The following is a 12,414-nucleotide window of genomic DNA, read 5'->3' on the forward strand; positions in this document are numbered from 1 at the left end:
TTATTGAAGAGCGATAGGACACGGAAGGAGTACTTTCACACTGAAAGAAGGCTTTGCGGTCCATTCTAGTATGTCATTCTTCTTGTTTCATCCGAGGATTACATCCCTGCGTGCGTTGGCTAGTATTAGATCAAGTCTGTATCCAAGAAATGGCCCTCTCCGAACTGCTGTGACAAAAACGCTCGTGAGGCAGAACTCCTGTTCATGCAGACCATCACGATCCTGGTCACTCCGACTCGTCAGGCAGTTCTCCTCTAAAACATCGGGAAAATCATCACCAGTTTCAACTGCGTGGCGGGTTTTAAAATTTGTTTTCACTGGTACGGGAGTATTGTTTTGGTGTATCATTGTACTCGGTTTGGGAACAGGGCATTTGCAGATAAGTAGTGATGAAGTGTCTTCTGATCACGATCCGGCTTTGATGGCTGCCATATTCCAGTTGGACGATAAGGAATTTACCCAGGATTTTGCCGAGAAAGGAAGACCCCAAGCCATGAGGGAAGTGTCCGAGGAAGTGACGCACAAGTTAACTGCTTTGTCTGTAGTATGGTCGAAACTGAAAAGCGAAAATGCCTTCTTGAAAAAGTTTGGCAAGAATGTAAATATTACAGGTTATAAAGTGCAATATGGCTCACCGCCTGAGAAGAGCAATAACAGCAAAGATGAGTTACTAACTAATGGAGGCCCAGAAGACAATTACAACAGCAATGTACTTAAATACAGTAGGGATGAATGGAATGTAACAGTATATATTGAGGGCTCAGAATCCTCTGGTTTAGTTACTGTGGGATTTCACAAAGTAAACAACAATAGTACAATTTGGATTCCAGTTTCTCTCCTTGTTGAAACTATGCCAAGTTCAGGTGTGAAGGTCTGTGAAGTTTCCGCACCTCTTCCAAATGGTCTCACAAAGTTCTCACGCTTGTTTAGGGATGACTAGTGACTGTAGATATGCTAGAAAGTATGGAGAAGGTGGAAGATCAGATGCTTCTAGAGACAAGTAGGGCTGGAAGTGCCTAGATGGGTGGCATGTACCATAAACAGTCGAATATTAGTACCAGCATCTAATAAACTGCCCTCTGCCCTTCCAACAGATTTTTTTTTTAGCTTGTATGGTTTGTTTTCGCAATTCTGACCATGTGATGTTCTACAGGGAATTTGCCTTTTGTCTTCTCATAAATTATGCATACTTATGCATGCGGATGCGTATGCATAGAATGACATTTGAAAAAAGCAGTTCTCTGTGGTACCATCACGTGGTCTGAAATGGGAATACAAAACATAAAGCTAAAAATGTCTATTGTGGCTGCCCCTGTTGATGCCAAAACTATTAGATACGCATCCTCCTTTGAATACACAGTCCCTACCCCACCTCTCTGTACTGAATATATAGTATTCTGTTTGTCTATTTCTCAATGAATTTAGCATAATGACTCTGTCAGATGTTGTAAGATTTATTCTAGTTTTCCTGTAAAACTGTTAGGGCCGGTTACCGTAAATCCTCTGTTAAACCCCTGCTCTCAAATAAGCCCCCCCCCCCTGGCCTCCCCTAATAAGCCCCCTTTTCAGGGGAAGAAAGTTAGTAAGCCCCCCCCTAATTATTCTTTACTAATAATTGATAGAATGTATTAATCAGTCTTCATGTGGACTGATCTGGGATGGTTTATTTACCAATTGGAAGTTCAGATTTGATTCTGATCCTTGGCTGCATGACCTCCAACCTTCTTGTAATTGAGCTTTTTCACTTTGTATTCTAGTTCTTTGTGGAGAACTAGTACCATCATCTTTTCTAAATTAAAAAAGCCCCCTCTCAAGTAAGTCCCCCTCAAATGGGCTTGAAATAAAAGAGATCTCAAGGTCCAAAGATCTATTAAACTGCAGCTAAGTTAGACTTTGTTAAAATGACCGACCCTTACAGTTTATTACAAAGCAATGTCATTTGTAGCCCAAAATTCTGAAGAACAAAAAAGGTGACCCCTCCTCTCTTGATTAAATATTTCTTTGCTTCTGGGTACTGATTCAAGTATTTATTGCATTCAACATGAAAACTAGAGCAGGAGATGCTTGTACCATCAATTTCTTTGTTATTATATACCCTGTTGAAACAGAAACGCTGTTATGAAGTGGCTTGGTAATCACTGAACCCACCCTCAGCACTCCATGCTCTGACTGTTCTTGTTTTCAAGGAAATAGAAGAGAATCTACAATGTTTCCAAAAAGTGATGGACATTAATTTGTAAGAATCAGTACAATGAATCATTGATGTGATATATGAATGAATCCCCCAGTGAAATAAAATGACGGTGTTATTAAAAAAAAAAAACAAATTGCTGTTTCTCAAAGTAAATACCAGTAATTTGTAATCTGGTGTATGTAAATGGATGTTTTTCCTCTTTTATATAAATAAGCTTGTAGTAATCTAATTGCAGTTTGTATAACCTGCCAGGTCTGGAAGGAACAGGGGGTTAGATGTCTTGCTTTGGAAGCATACATTCACATGTAATGTTATATCCTGCTGTTCCGATCAAAGCGATGTTATCCCTTTCATTTGTTAATGGCAGGGTTTTATAAAAAGGGATTAGGATAAAGAAAAGACAGGTTTAATTTTTGTGCATGACCCCTCGTCTCGTTCTTTTCCTTCTTAACCAAATTTCAAACTCCTTGCTTGTGCTAGGACAATATGTTGAGTCACAATGGGTCATTTCAAAGATAAGCCATATGAATGCAGTTGGCCTGTGTAGCATGCATTTTTGATCAATACGTGAAAGGTTTAGCGAGGGAAAAACTAAAGAGCAAAGTGTTTCTGCAACCTCAAGGACTGTTCCATATCTGCTAAGTGGAATCAAAGACTGAATTCCTGAGTTATGTTCGCTAAAGTTTAAAATCGTGTCTGTCTCTAGCCGAGACTATTGTGGACTTAAAAAGCATCGCAAACTGCTACTGAACGGCTTCAAGAAAGTCTGATGTAGATCTGTTCCAAAACATCTGTGTATTTTTTATTACCTTCTTCGAGAATATCGGAGTTAAAGAAATTAGCCTTGTTTATAAAAAAAATATGAAGTCACATATCTTTATATACTTTATTTTTCTTCAAAGTTATTAATCAGTTTCTAAACCTCTTTTTTCTACTTCAAGCTGTGCTTTTACCCCGTCCCACCGAAAGAAACATATCAAATATCAAAACAGGCTGAGAACTCTGGCAGAGTTGCACTCCGGTTTTAATGTGACAAAGCTGGCCCATCCTTTGCATGAATTTGTTGGGGGAACATTTTCCCCTGCCTGAATTTCAGTTTTCTCCCCACCCCTACCATCACCCTTTTAATGGTCCGTCCATACCGGCCAACACTGCGAACAGGCTCCAACCGGAGAAGAAACTTGGAAGAGATTTCCCTTTCAGTGTCTCCGTCCGTTAAACTTAAATTAGCGTCTGGTCGTTATTTCTGTGCAGTAGACAGGCCCCAAAGATCCCGCAAATCGAATGACATGACGTACGGAAAGGGTTTTCTGAAATGGATTGCAGTAACTGAGCTAGGCGTTATGGCTCTCTCAGATAGGAGCAAAATTTGCCAATGGTGACACCATCATCGCCGTCTTGTGCTTCCATCAGTTTGGCAAATTGGTTTGTTCATCAAGAAATTTATACCACAATTTATTCCATAACAAGTCTGAGAGCCACAAATGAAACATATGCTTATTTAAAGTAGCTTTTGTGCGACTGTGTTCTCGAAGGCATTCAGCGGGGAAAAACCCGTTTCCACTTTCCAGTCAGGTTCCCCTCTTTTCTACCTCCGATTAGCCCCTGTTCTAGGCTGTCTGATAGTAGGGACAGACCGGTAAAAACATCAATGGCACCCGAAAATAAGTAGAACGTAGGCTAACCTCTGTTCTATCATTGGAACTGAAAGATTAAAATATATATTTAGGGTTCGGCTTTTTGCAGTAATAACTGTCAACCGTATTAAGTAGGACCCACATCTTGATCTGAGTCTATAGATCCGTGGAAATCCATTATCTAGAAATTTTGTTTTAATAGTTCACCCTGATAGTTCAGACGTTTTAGTCTCTTCTTGAAAAACATAATGAAATTGAGAACGGGTGAATCGCGAAATTTAATGCCCTATTTCATACTTGCCTATTGAAATCGAGAAAGTAAAACCCGTGAAATTCTGTCTCGCCAAAATCGCGAATTTAAGTACCCGCGAAATTAGGTACCCTGAATAAGGTATTTGGCAAAAAATATTTTTTTGCAAAATACTTCATTCAGGGCTGTCTTGTATAAGGTGCTTTATTAAGGGAAAAACGTCTATGTAGAAACTCGGATTCGACTAAAAATGAAACAATGTGACTGCTTTCAAACATTTTATTTTGAAAGTGACTTATATACAAAACAAACTCTGAAATTTTCAAAACAAAACCCGTTGATGCGTGAAAGTCTCTGAAATACGCGTAAAACTATTTACAATACCAGTGAACTACAGCAATTCTACCTTAAGTGGGTGAACATTTGCGTAGCTTCCCCGAGGATGGGTTAAGCGAAGTCTCCTTCTTTAGTTCATTATCATTGTTTAACACTTCCATCTTGTTCAGAGAGGTTTTACTTCGTGAGTTCCTTGATCGCACCTCTGGGTACGAAGGAGAGGAAAACTGCAATGTTTTCGAAGAACCCAGTACCTCAAATTCTCCTGGTGCCTCTCTTAGGCTGCGAGCACTTCCAGAGTTCTCTTTTGCAGAACGCGCACGTGTCTTTTGTGAAGGAGAGGTGCCTTTGCCATTTAGTGAACTCTTTAAAGATGAATTTCGAGGGTTACTCAAGCGCTCCTCCGACTTGACAATAGACGCATTACTCCCCATGCTGATTGATCTTCCGCTTTTTGGACGTTTTTCCAAATCCTCTGTTATAGGCAGACTGCTTGTGGATAGGCTATTCTGGCTATGTTGCCCATCAATCCTCCCTTTATCATTTGATTTGGCCTTTTCTGCTCGTTCATAACAGGAAGATTGTGCCTTGACCACACCTTTCTGTTCACAAGGCGTTTGGTGTTTTTTGTCATCAGACTTAGACTTATCCAGTTCTTTCTTCACAACTGCAGTGGATGTCGGGGATGTCGTTCCTGCAGATTTGGAGGAGTTGCGGCTCACTGACCGCTTTGACAAGGTGGCTGAGGAGCTTCGTCCGCTCATTTCTTGAGAGCCGCTCATTTTTCCAACCTGGTCATATTTCAACTCGCCCCTTATATTCGTCGGCGTCAGTTGTCGTTTTTTGTCTGCACTTTGCACTCTGGATGACTCACCATGAGATGATTTTCTGCTTGGTGTTAGTGACTTTGTTACATCAGACAGCTTTGGATCAGAAAATGACCTCGCGCTTGAATGTGTCTTGTTCTGACTCGACTTTGATTTTTCTGGCACTTTTGCAGCAGACAAGGGCCACTGACCTGATTTCCGATGGTTCAATCTCATAGAGGTATCTGTAGTGGAACGACTACTGCAAGGCCTGCTGTTTGAGCATGTAGTCTGTGAAGGAAATAAACCATCTACCGAATCCTCGGCTGACAAGTTGCTAATCTTTGCACTCGACCTAGAAGCTGTCGGGGTACGAGATGATTTTGTTCCATCTGTGGACGTCTTGCTACTCTTACGCTCAACAGCCAAATCAATCTTTTCTTGAGATTTTGTCGCACCTGGAGACGATCTCAAGCTCCCAGGATTCTTCTTTCCATCGGCGCAGTCAAAATGCACTAGAGTGTTAACGTCTGTCGAAGACGGACCATCTTGAATAGGCTTAGACACTCCCATGGGCTCCATAGAATCGATATGAGCATTCTCTTCTGGAAAGATGGTCAGAACACCACCTGCAGTGGTTGATGTACTGCCGTTCTCTTCGGCTTTCTCGTTCACCTTTGTAACAGTCGGAGATGAAGGAGATTGACTGATTTTGGAGACGTTGGCCGCTATTTCCGCTTCACCAATGTTAGAACCCTCTATGGAGCTGTTTGATTCCTGACGACAGCCACGACCGTCTTTCTCAATGACAGCGTCTTTTGAAGTGCCCACGAATAACGCGCCTTGCTCAAAACCTGTAAGGGAAGATTTGTTTCACAAATAAGAACCAACCAAAACAATAACTGAACTGGAAAGTCATTCTTCCTCCAAAAAAGTTCATGGCAAATTTCTTCTAAAAGTTCAAAACAAATGGTCCCTAACCAATTTTTAAATTTGAGAAAATCTCTCAATTAGCATTGTTTATATTAAGGGTATATGTGTATTAATTAGAAAAGGGATGCTATCTCTTGCATTCTTTATTTTTGGTCCCATTTATGATAAACATGGGGGCCTTTCCTGCCAAATCCTGGTTTTGAACAGGGATAAATACTGATAAAAGTATGATAGCCGTAGAAATGTCCATGTAGTTACCTGTCCTTTCAGTGGGTGAGCTCATGGTAACAGACTGTGAGTTGAGAACTTTAGGACTCTTCTCTGGAGATTTCTCCTTTTGAACGAGGTTTAGCTGTGACTGGATAATGTCAGCTACAAAATAGTCTAGCTCCTCATCCGAGGAGGACGACTCCTGTTAAAAGAAATAAGCGCATTTTTTGTCAGTTCGCTTACAATGATCACAATCAGCGAATGTGCTTCAGTTGTAGGTACTACAACTTCTATGGAGCTATTCGACTGATATTCGTCAATGGGAGAGCGTATGGCAAAAAGTGCTCCACTATTGATTGTGGCTGTAGAGCTCATCTAAAGTTGACAGTGGTTTAATTTATGATGCAAAGACACGCAAACAAAACCTGCCCCCACCCTCACAAGGGATTCTTGTTTTTTGAGCTTCACAATTCGTAACTGAAGTAACTAGAAAATGTTCCATTTGTTTTCTTGTTTATAGTTATTATAAATTAAAGCAACTGTACAATATTCAATTACCAGAGATCTTGACTGAAACTTATCCTCAACAACTTCTCTCTTGGGGGAGTCTTCATCCTCAAGAACCTTCTTAATCTCTCCAGTGACTATGGGCTGGTCGGTAGGGTCGGCCTTTCTTTCCTGAGCTGCGTGCTGCCTGATTTCAGAGGTCTCAACGATCTTGGCTGAGTTGCCCTCTGCAGAAGCAGGACGTGACACAGGGCTCTTAAGAGACTGAGAGCTCTTTCGTTTTTCTGTGTTGGTTGTCCTGGGCATATCCTCCTTTGCCAAATGACTTGATATGGGCCGTTTGATCTCCTCATTGTTGGCCTCAATCTGTTTACCTTTAGAAGTTGGACTTGATCGCGGCCGTCTTTTAGGCTCTCGGCCCGTTTGCTTTGTCTCTGCGCTGTTCTTGACGTTAGATGGGCCCGATTTGGGCCGCACTGTACGCTGGGAACATTTTTGAGTTGCCCTCACTTTGTTCTTTATAACAGGCAGATTTTCTTTTATTGAAGAACTTGAACTGGGTCGTTCAGGCTGGCAGCTTTTAGTCGGCTGTTGCTTGTTCCCTGTCGTAGGACTTGATGTTGGCCTCTTTGAATGCCCGCTCGTCGTTGGTTTTGCCCCAACAGTGGTATCAGATGAACTCTTTTTCAAAGAGTGACTTGAATGAGGACTCTTTGCAGGCTGGCTGATTCGTTGACTTGCCTCATTTGCGGTGTTAAGAACATTGTCATTTGATGACTTGGAAATTTCACTTGATTCCAGATTTTTCACAGACTGGGAATTTGCTGGTCCTGTCACAGTAGTAATATTTGCCTTACTTTTGGTGTTAGGAGCATTGTTCTTTGCTCTCTTGGACAATCCACTTGATTCCAGACTTTTCACAGACTGGCAACTTGCTGTTCGCGCCTCAGTAGTAGTTGTTGATGTTTTCCCCTGAAGTTGTTGAGAACATGACAGGGGCACGTTTGAGGCAAGATGGCGCTTCTGTGGTTTAGTCGTTGTGGCGCTGCTCGGTCGGATGTCCTTTGGTTGAGGTGATCTTGGACTGGATGTTACCTTCTTTGAAACCTGACTTGTTGTGCGTTTACTTCGTGAGGTTTTAGACGCAGTTTGCCTTAGTGAGGTACTTGAATTCAGCCCGTTAGAGTTTTCTTGAAAAAAAAATGGCATAAACATAATTCATACTAAAAAATTACATTTAATAATGAAAAGTGCATAATATGGAACCAAACTAAAGTAAACTAAGTTAAATATAATAAACTTAACTCTTCTGAACTAAAAAAAAAAAAATACCGTCGGTTGCATCTAAGCGTGTACACGTGAGGAAAAAACATGTTCTTGGTGCGAGCATGACATGTTATGCCAACAAACATTCGAAGTTTGAAGTAGCGGCTATTTTCGCCTTGATTTGTTTTCGCTCAACAAAATTTTCTTTGCAAGAATTTTTAGACGTTAAGAATAATTTCTGGAGGCAAGTGTGTTGTTTCTGACCGAGAAATATGCCTGAAAGTTGAGAAAAATGAAACATGAGCGGAACGCGCTAATCAAAAACAAAAACAAAAACAAAAACTTACCTTTGGCGCGAAAGTTTGCTTTAACGGCTGTCAAACCTCAAATGTTTGACTGTAAAACATGTCATGTCTGGTACCCTATTAGAACGTGTTTTTTTTTGTCTCGTGTCCACGCTTGGATGCAACCGACGGCAATCTAAAGCGTTTGTTAATATTGTTCGGCAATATTTTAAATGATATGTAGGTTTAGTTGACTTTAGTAAATTCCAGTATAAGCATGTTGTATCACTGGAATATTTTACGACCCTTTTATATGGTATTTTGTTAACAGTATTTCAGGGTATACTGATATCAAAATAACATAAAAAGGGTATATATTTAGGGTATGTTAGCTCCTCGAAATCCGGATCTGGAGGTGCGGGATTCACGCCTTGTCCGTAGCGTTCTTTCCTTAGACAAGGAACTTTAATCCACTTTGTCTCTCTTCACCCAGGTGTATAAATGGGCCGGTAACATACTGCCGGGGAGAAACCCTGCGATGGACTAGCATCCCTTCCAGGGGGAAGTAGCAGTTCTTCTGGGCATGTTTCATGCTAAGAAAACTGGGATAAGCCCCGGCCGTTTGGGCCTTTGGCTCAAGTGCGCCTTTATCTTTTTTAACTTGCTCCCAGGGTAGATAGTATGTTGTCAAATTTTACGTAAGAATATGAATTTCTTATATGAAGGAAGATCATCGCAGTTATATACGCAACTTTTGCAGTTGCGAAATGAAAGCCTGAAAAAATTCAGGCTTGTACGGGATTCGAACCCTTGACCTCTGCGATACCTGTGCAGCGTACAAGCCTGAATTTTTTTAAGGCTTTCTTTTCGCAACTTCAAAAGTTGCGTATATAACTGTGATGATCTTCCTTCATATAATTCTCCACTCAGCAGTTCACATATATGATTTTTCATATATTCATAACTTCATAATAGTATCGGGTTTTACGGATTTACGGTTTGACTCTGGATAGAGGATCCTGTAGTATATTGTCACCCCACTACCACCCCTGATGTTCATCTTAAGACTAATACCAATACAAGAAAGCTTTTGCTTCAGTAGCACATAGAGTTTCTCATATTTATACCAAAGTTTGTCTTTTTTGAGACCAATATAGCATCTGAGCTGAAACCTGTGTAAATAGGTTCACTTTTCCTCACGTTAAAATACAAAATCAACCATAGCCCATGGGCTTGATTTAATCAGAAAGTGATTGAAATCAGTTCTAAAGGGTTGCAGAATGGCAGCAATGAGTTTAAAATATTACGAAAATTAACCGGAGATTCTGTTAGCCAGAATTTGAAATTATAACCCAGAGAAGAATAAGGCAAGGAAACTTATACAAATAAATTAACATGACGATATATTTCATACACAAATATAAAAGTATTGCGAAAAGTTTCTCGTTTATCTAAAAAATTACAAAAAAACTAAATAGTTGCTAGGAGTTAAATGAGCAACTGTTTTGTTTAACTTACTAAGTTTAGCTTCATTGGCTTGTCTTCTTAACTCTGCTGCCTTGGTTGTTTTTGGGAAGGGTTTACACGCTTTCCTGTTTTTCGCAGTTGTGCTGTTCAACCTGCTTGGACTTTTACCTGTAAAGCAAGAAATACTTTATGAGGCTAATACTTACAGAAAACCTAGAGAACGCAAATCACAGTTTTTATCTTTTTCTGTGTTTCTTTACTCGGAAATTTTTTACTCGGCGTCTGAATCTTTGTTGAACTTCAAAACTGTAGTAAAAACAAATATATGTCTTGTCTTCTTTCGGGCGTATTTTGATGCTTTTCTGATGTAAGAAAAAAAAAATACACTCTTTCCACTTGAAAAGACCAACTTTCACATTGATTAAGCAATTTTGATTATGTTAATTGTGAATGAAAAAGTCTGAAATCTTCATCGGAAGTGGTAAGCTTACATGTACGACACAAGCTTGCATTAAGTGGAAGACGCCCAAAAAACCTCGAGCAGTTTAAAAAAAAAGCTTTAAGTCTTTTCCCTTGCCTTACCGTTGCAGGGAACTTGAACGAAAGCACAAGGACCCGCTTTAGATGCTCCACAACCCATCTTGGGTTGCAGAAAAATTAAACTTTCCGAATAATCGATACACGATTTGCAAACTTCTATCCGCAGTAAAATACACGACTGGTCGCGATAAAGCGAGAGAAGAACTGAATAAACATTGTGTTACTAAGGCAACCACTATGTTCTTTTTCTCAGTACGTCATGTTTCCATAGCGCTTTTGAAATCGTAATAAAGTTCATTTTTTGTCTTGTTTTTATTTCTTGTTACGGTGTTAGCATAGTAAGGAGCTGATATATGAGACGCCAGTTTAAACAAAAACAACTTGTCGTAATAAAGTAAGTTTAAGCCATCTTACCTTTTAAAGATAGAATATCCGTAGTTTCAGTGACCTTGAAACTCCTATAAACTTCTTGCAGTGATATTTTCTCGCTCAAAAAACATACAAAAGCGATAGTTTACGCTGTTTCCGCCAGCTAAGGGCGCCATTTGTTAAAAAAACAAACAGAGTCTTGTCAGAGACCTGTCAGACCTGTCAGAGAAACACTGGACCCCAGGGCGGATATCCGCCCTGCTGGACCCTAATCATGACCGCTGTCCTCGCGCGCGTCCTTTGTAGCGCGGAAAGAGAGGTTTGTCAACGACTGAAGAAAAAAATTCTCCGGGCGGTTTTTTCGTTAAGTTTATGAAACAACCACCGAAGCATTTGCTAAGTCATATGAAATAGTTTATTAAAATATTTTGTCCCTTTTATGTGTTCGTTTTTCCTCACGGACTTTACAGGCCCACCCGAACGGATCCACCTACATTACTGCAAGTGGCTACTTGTAAGAAAAACCGAAATTTCTGAAAGTGGTCAGCTTCAGTTACTTCTGCTTAGCGAGATTGAAAAAATAAGAAAAAAAAAGTACAAATCAAATTCTGGTTGATTCAAGTCTTAGCGTTAAATCTGATGTTTGGACGCTCTAAAATGACAAGTCAAAATGAACAAACAAAAAAATGCTTTTGAACAAAAGAAACTGGGGCCTGGATTAAAATTTAACCCCGGGTTAGCGATAATCGGCCTTTGAGCAACTGGGCCCACGAGACTTGTTCTTGTAAGGCCTTCTTCGTTGGGGAGGGAGGGGGGATACGTAAATCAATTGTGTGAATATCAAAACCCGTCATTTCGACTATGGATGAGAAAGCCATACCCTTGTTGGTATTTTAGAATTGTATATAGGATTGTCCTCGTCGTTGTCGTAGTTTTAATCCATTGTATCCTTTTGCCGTCATTTTATCTGTCTTAGGTCGCTGTTGCCATATCGCTTGTCGGAATTTTACCGTAGCATGACCACTGTTGTGTCCCGACCCCTTGTAGCACAAAAAGGAAGTCTTCAATGGTCCTGCAGGGCTCAGTTGTTCGAAGGCCGATTAGCGCTAAACCCAGGGTTAAATTTTAACCCGGGTCTCTTTTTCTTTTCATCAAAAGCATTTTCTTGCATAATTTTCTCTATTCTTTTTAGAGTAGCCAATCATCAAATTGTTAACAAAAAGAATTAAACTGAATTTGATTTTTAAGCTTTCATATCTGAATTCAAATTTCGAACTAATAATCCTGGGTTATCTTAACCCAGCTTTGAACAGCTTGTTAAGTGCACATTGTGTTCGATTTTTATTACCTTACATGCAGTGTATACTGATTCAACCCACTGAACGGTATATTCCCTACAGTAAGAGTGTGTCCCAACAGCTTGGTCCATAATGAGTGGACTGAGCATCCTCTCATAATCCTTTGCAAGGACTCTGCCGAGAAAGACATTGCACTTTGTAGACCTTGAGGTTGAACAAATTCTTAATAAGGCTAAGCGTAGAGACCCATCGGTTAAGAAAACGCAAATGGCAACATGCAAATTAATTTTGGGTCAGTTGAAACAAAAAACTGTTTT

The 12,414-nt window shown here is 40.1% G+C and overlaps 1 protein-coding gene across 1 annotated transcript; it reads left to right on the forward strand.

Annotated features, from left to right (window-relative positions):
- Positions 1-22: 22 nt before the first annotated feature.
- On the forward strand, positions 23-1,544 carry LOC140952669 (uncharacterized). Its single transcript, XM_073402104.1, has one exon. The coding sequence runs from the start codon at positions 71-73 to the stop codon at positions 938-940; it is 870 nt and encodes a 289-aa protein (XP_073258205.1). The 5' UTR covers positions 23-70; the 3' UTR covers positions 941-1,544.
- The last annotated feature ends 10,870 nt before the right edge of the window (positions 1,545-12,414 follow it).

This window comes from Porites lutea, chromosome 11 (genome assembly GCF_958299795.1).
Source record: "Porites lutea chromosome 11, jaPorLute2.1, whole genome shotgun sequence".
Lineage (NCBI taxonomy): Eukaryota > Metazoa > Cnidaria > Anthozoa > Scleractinia > Poritidae > Porites > Porites lutea.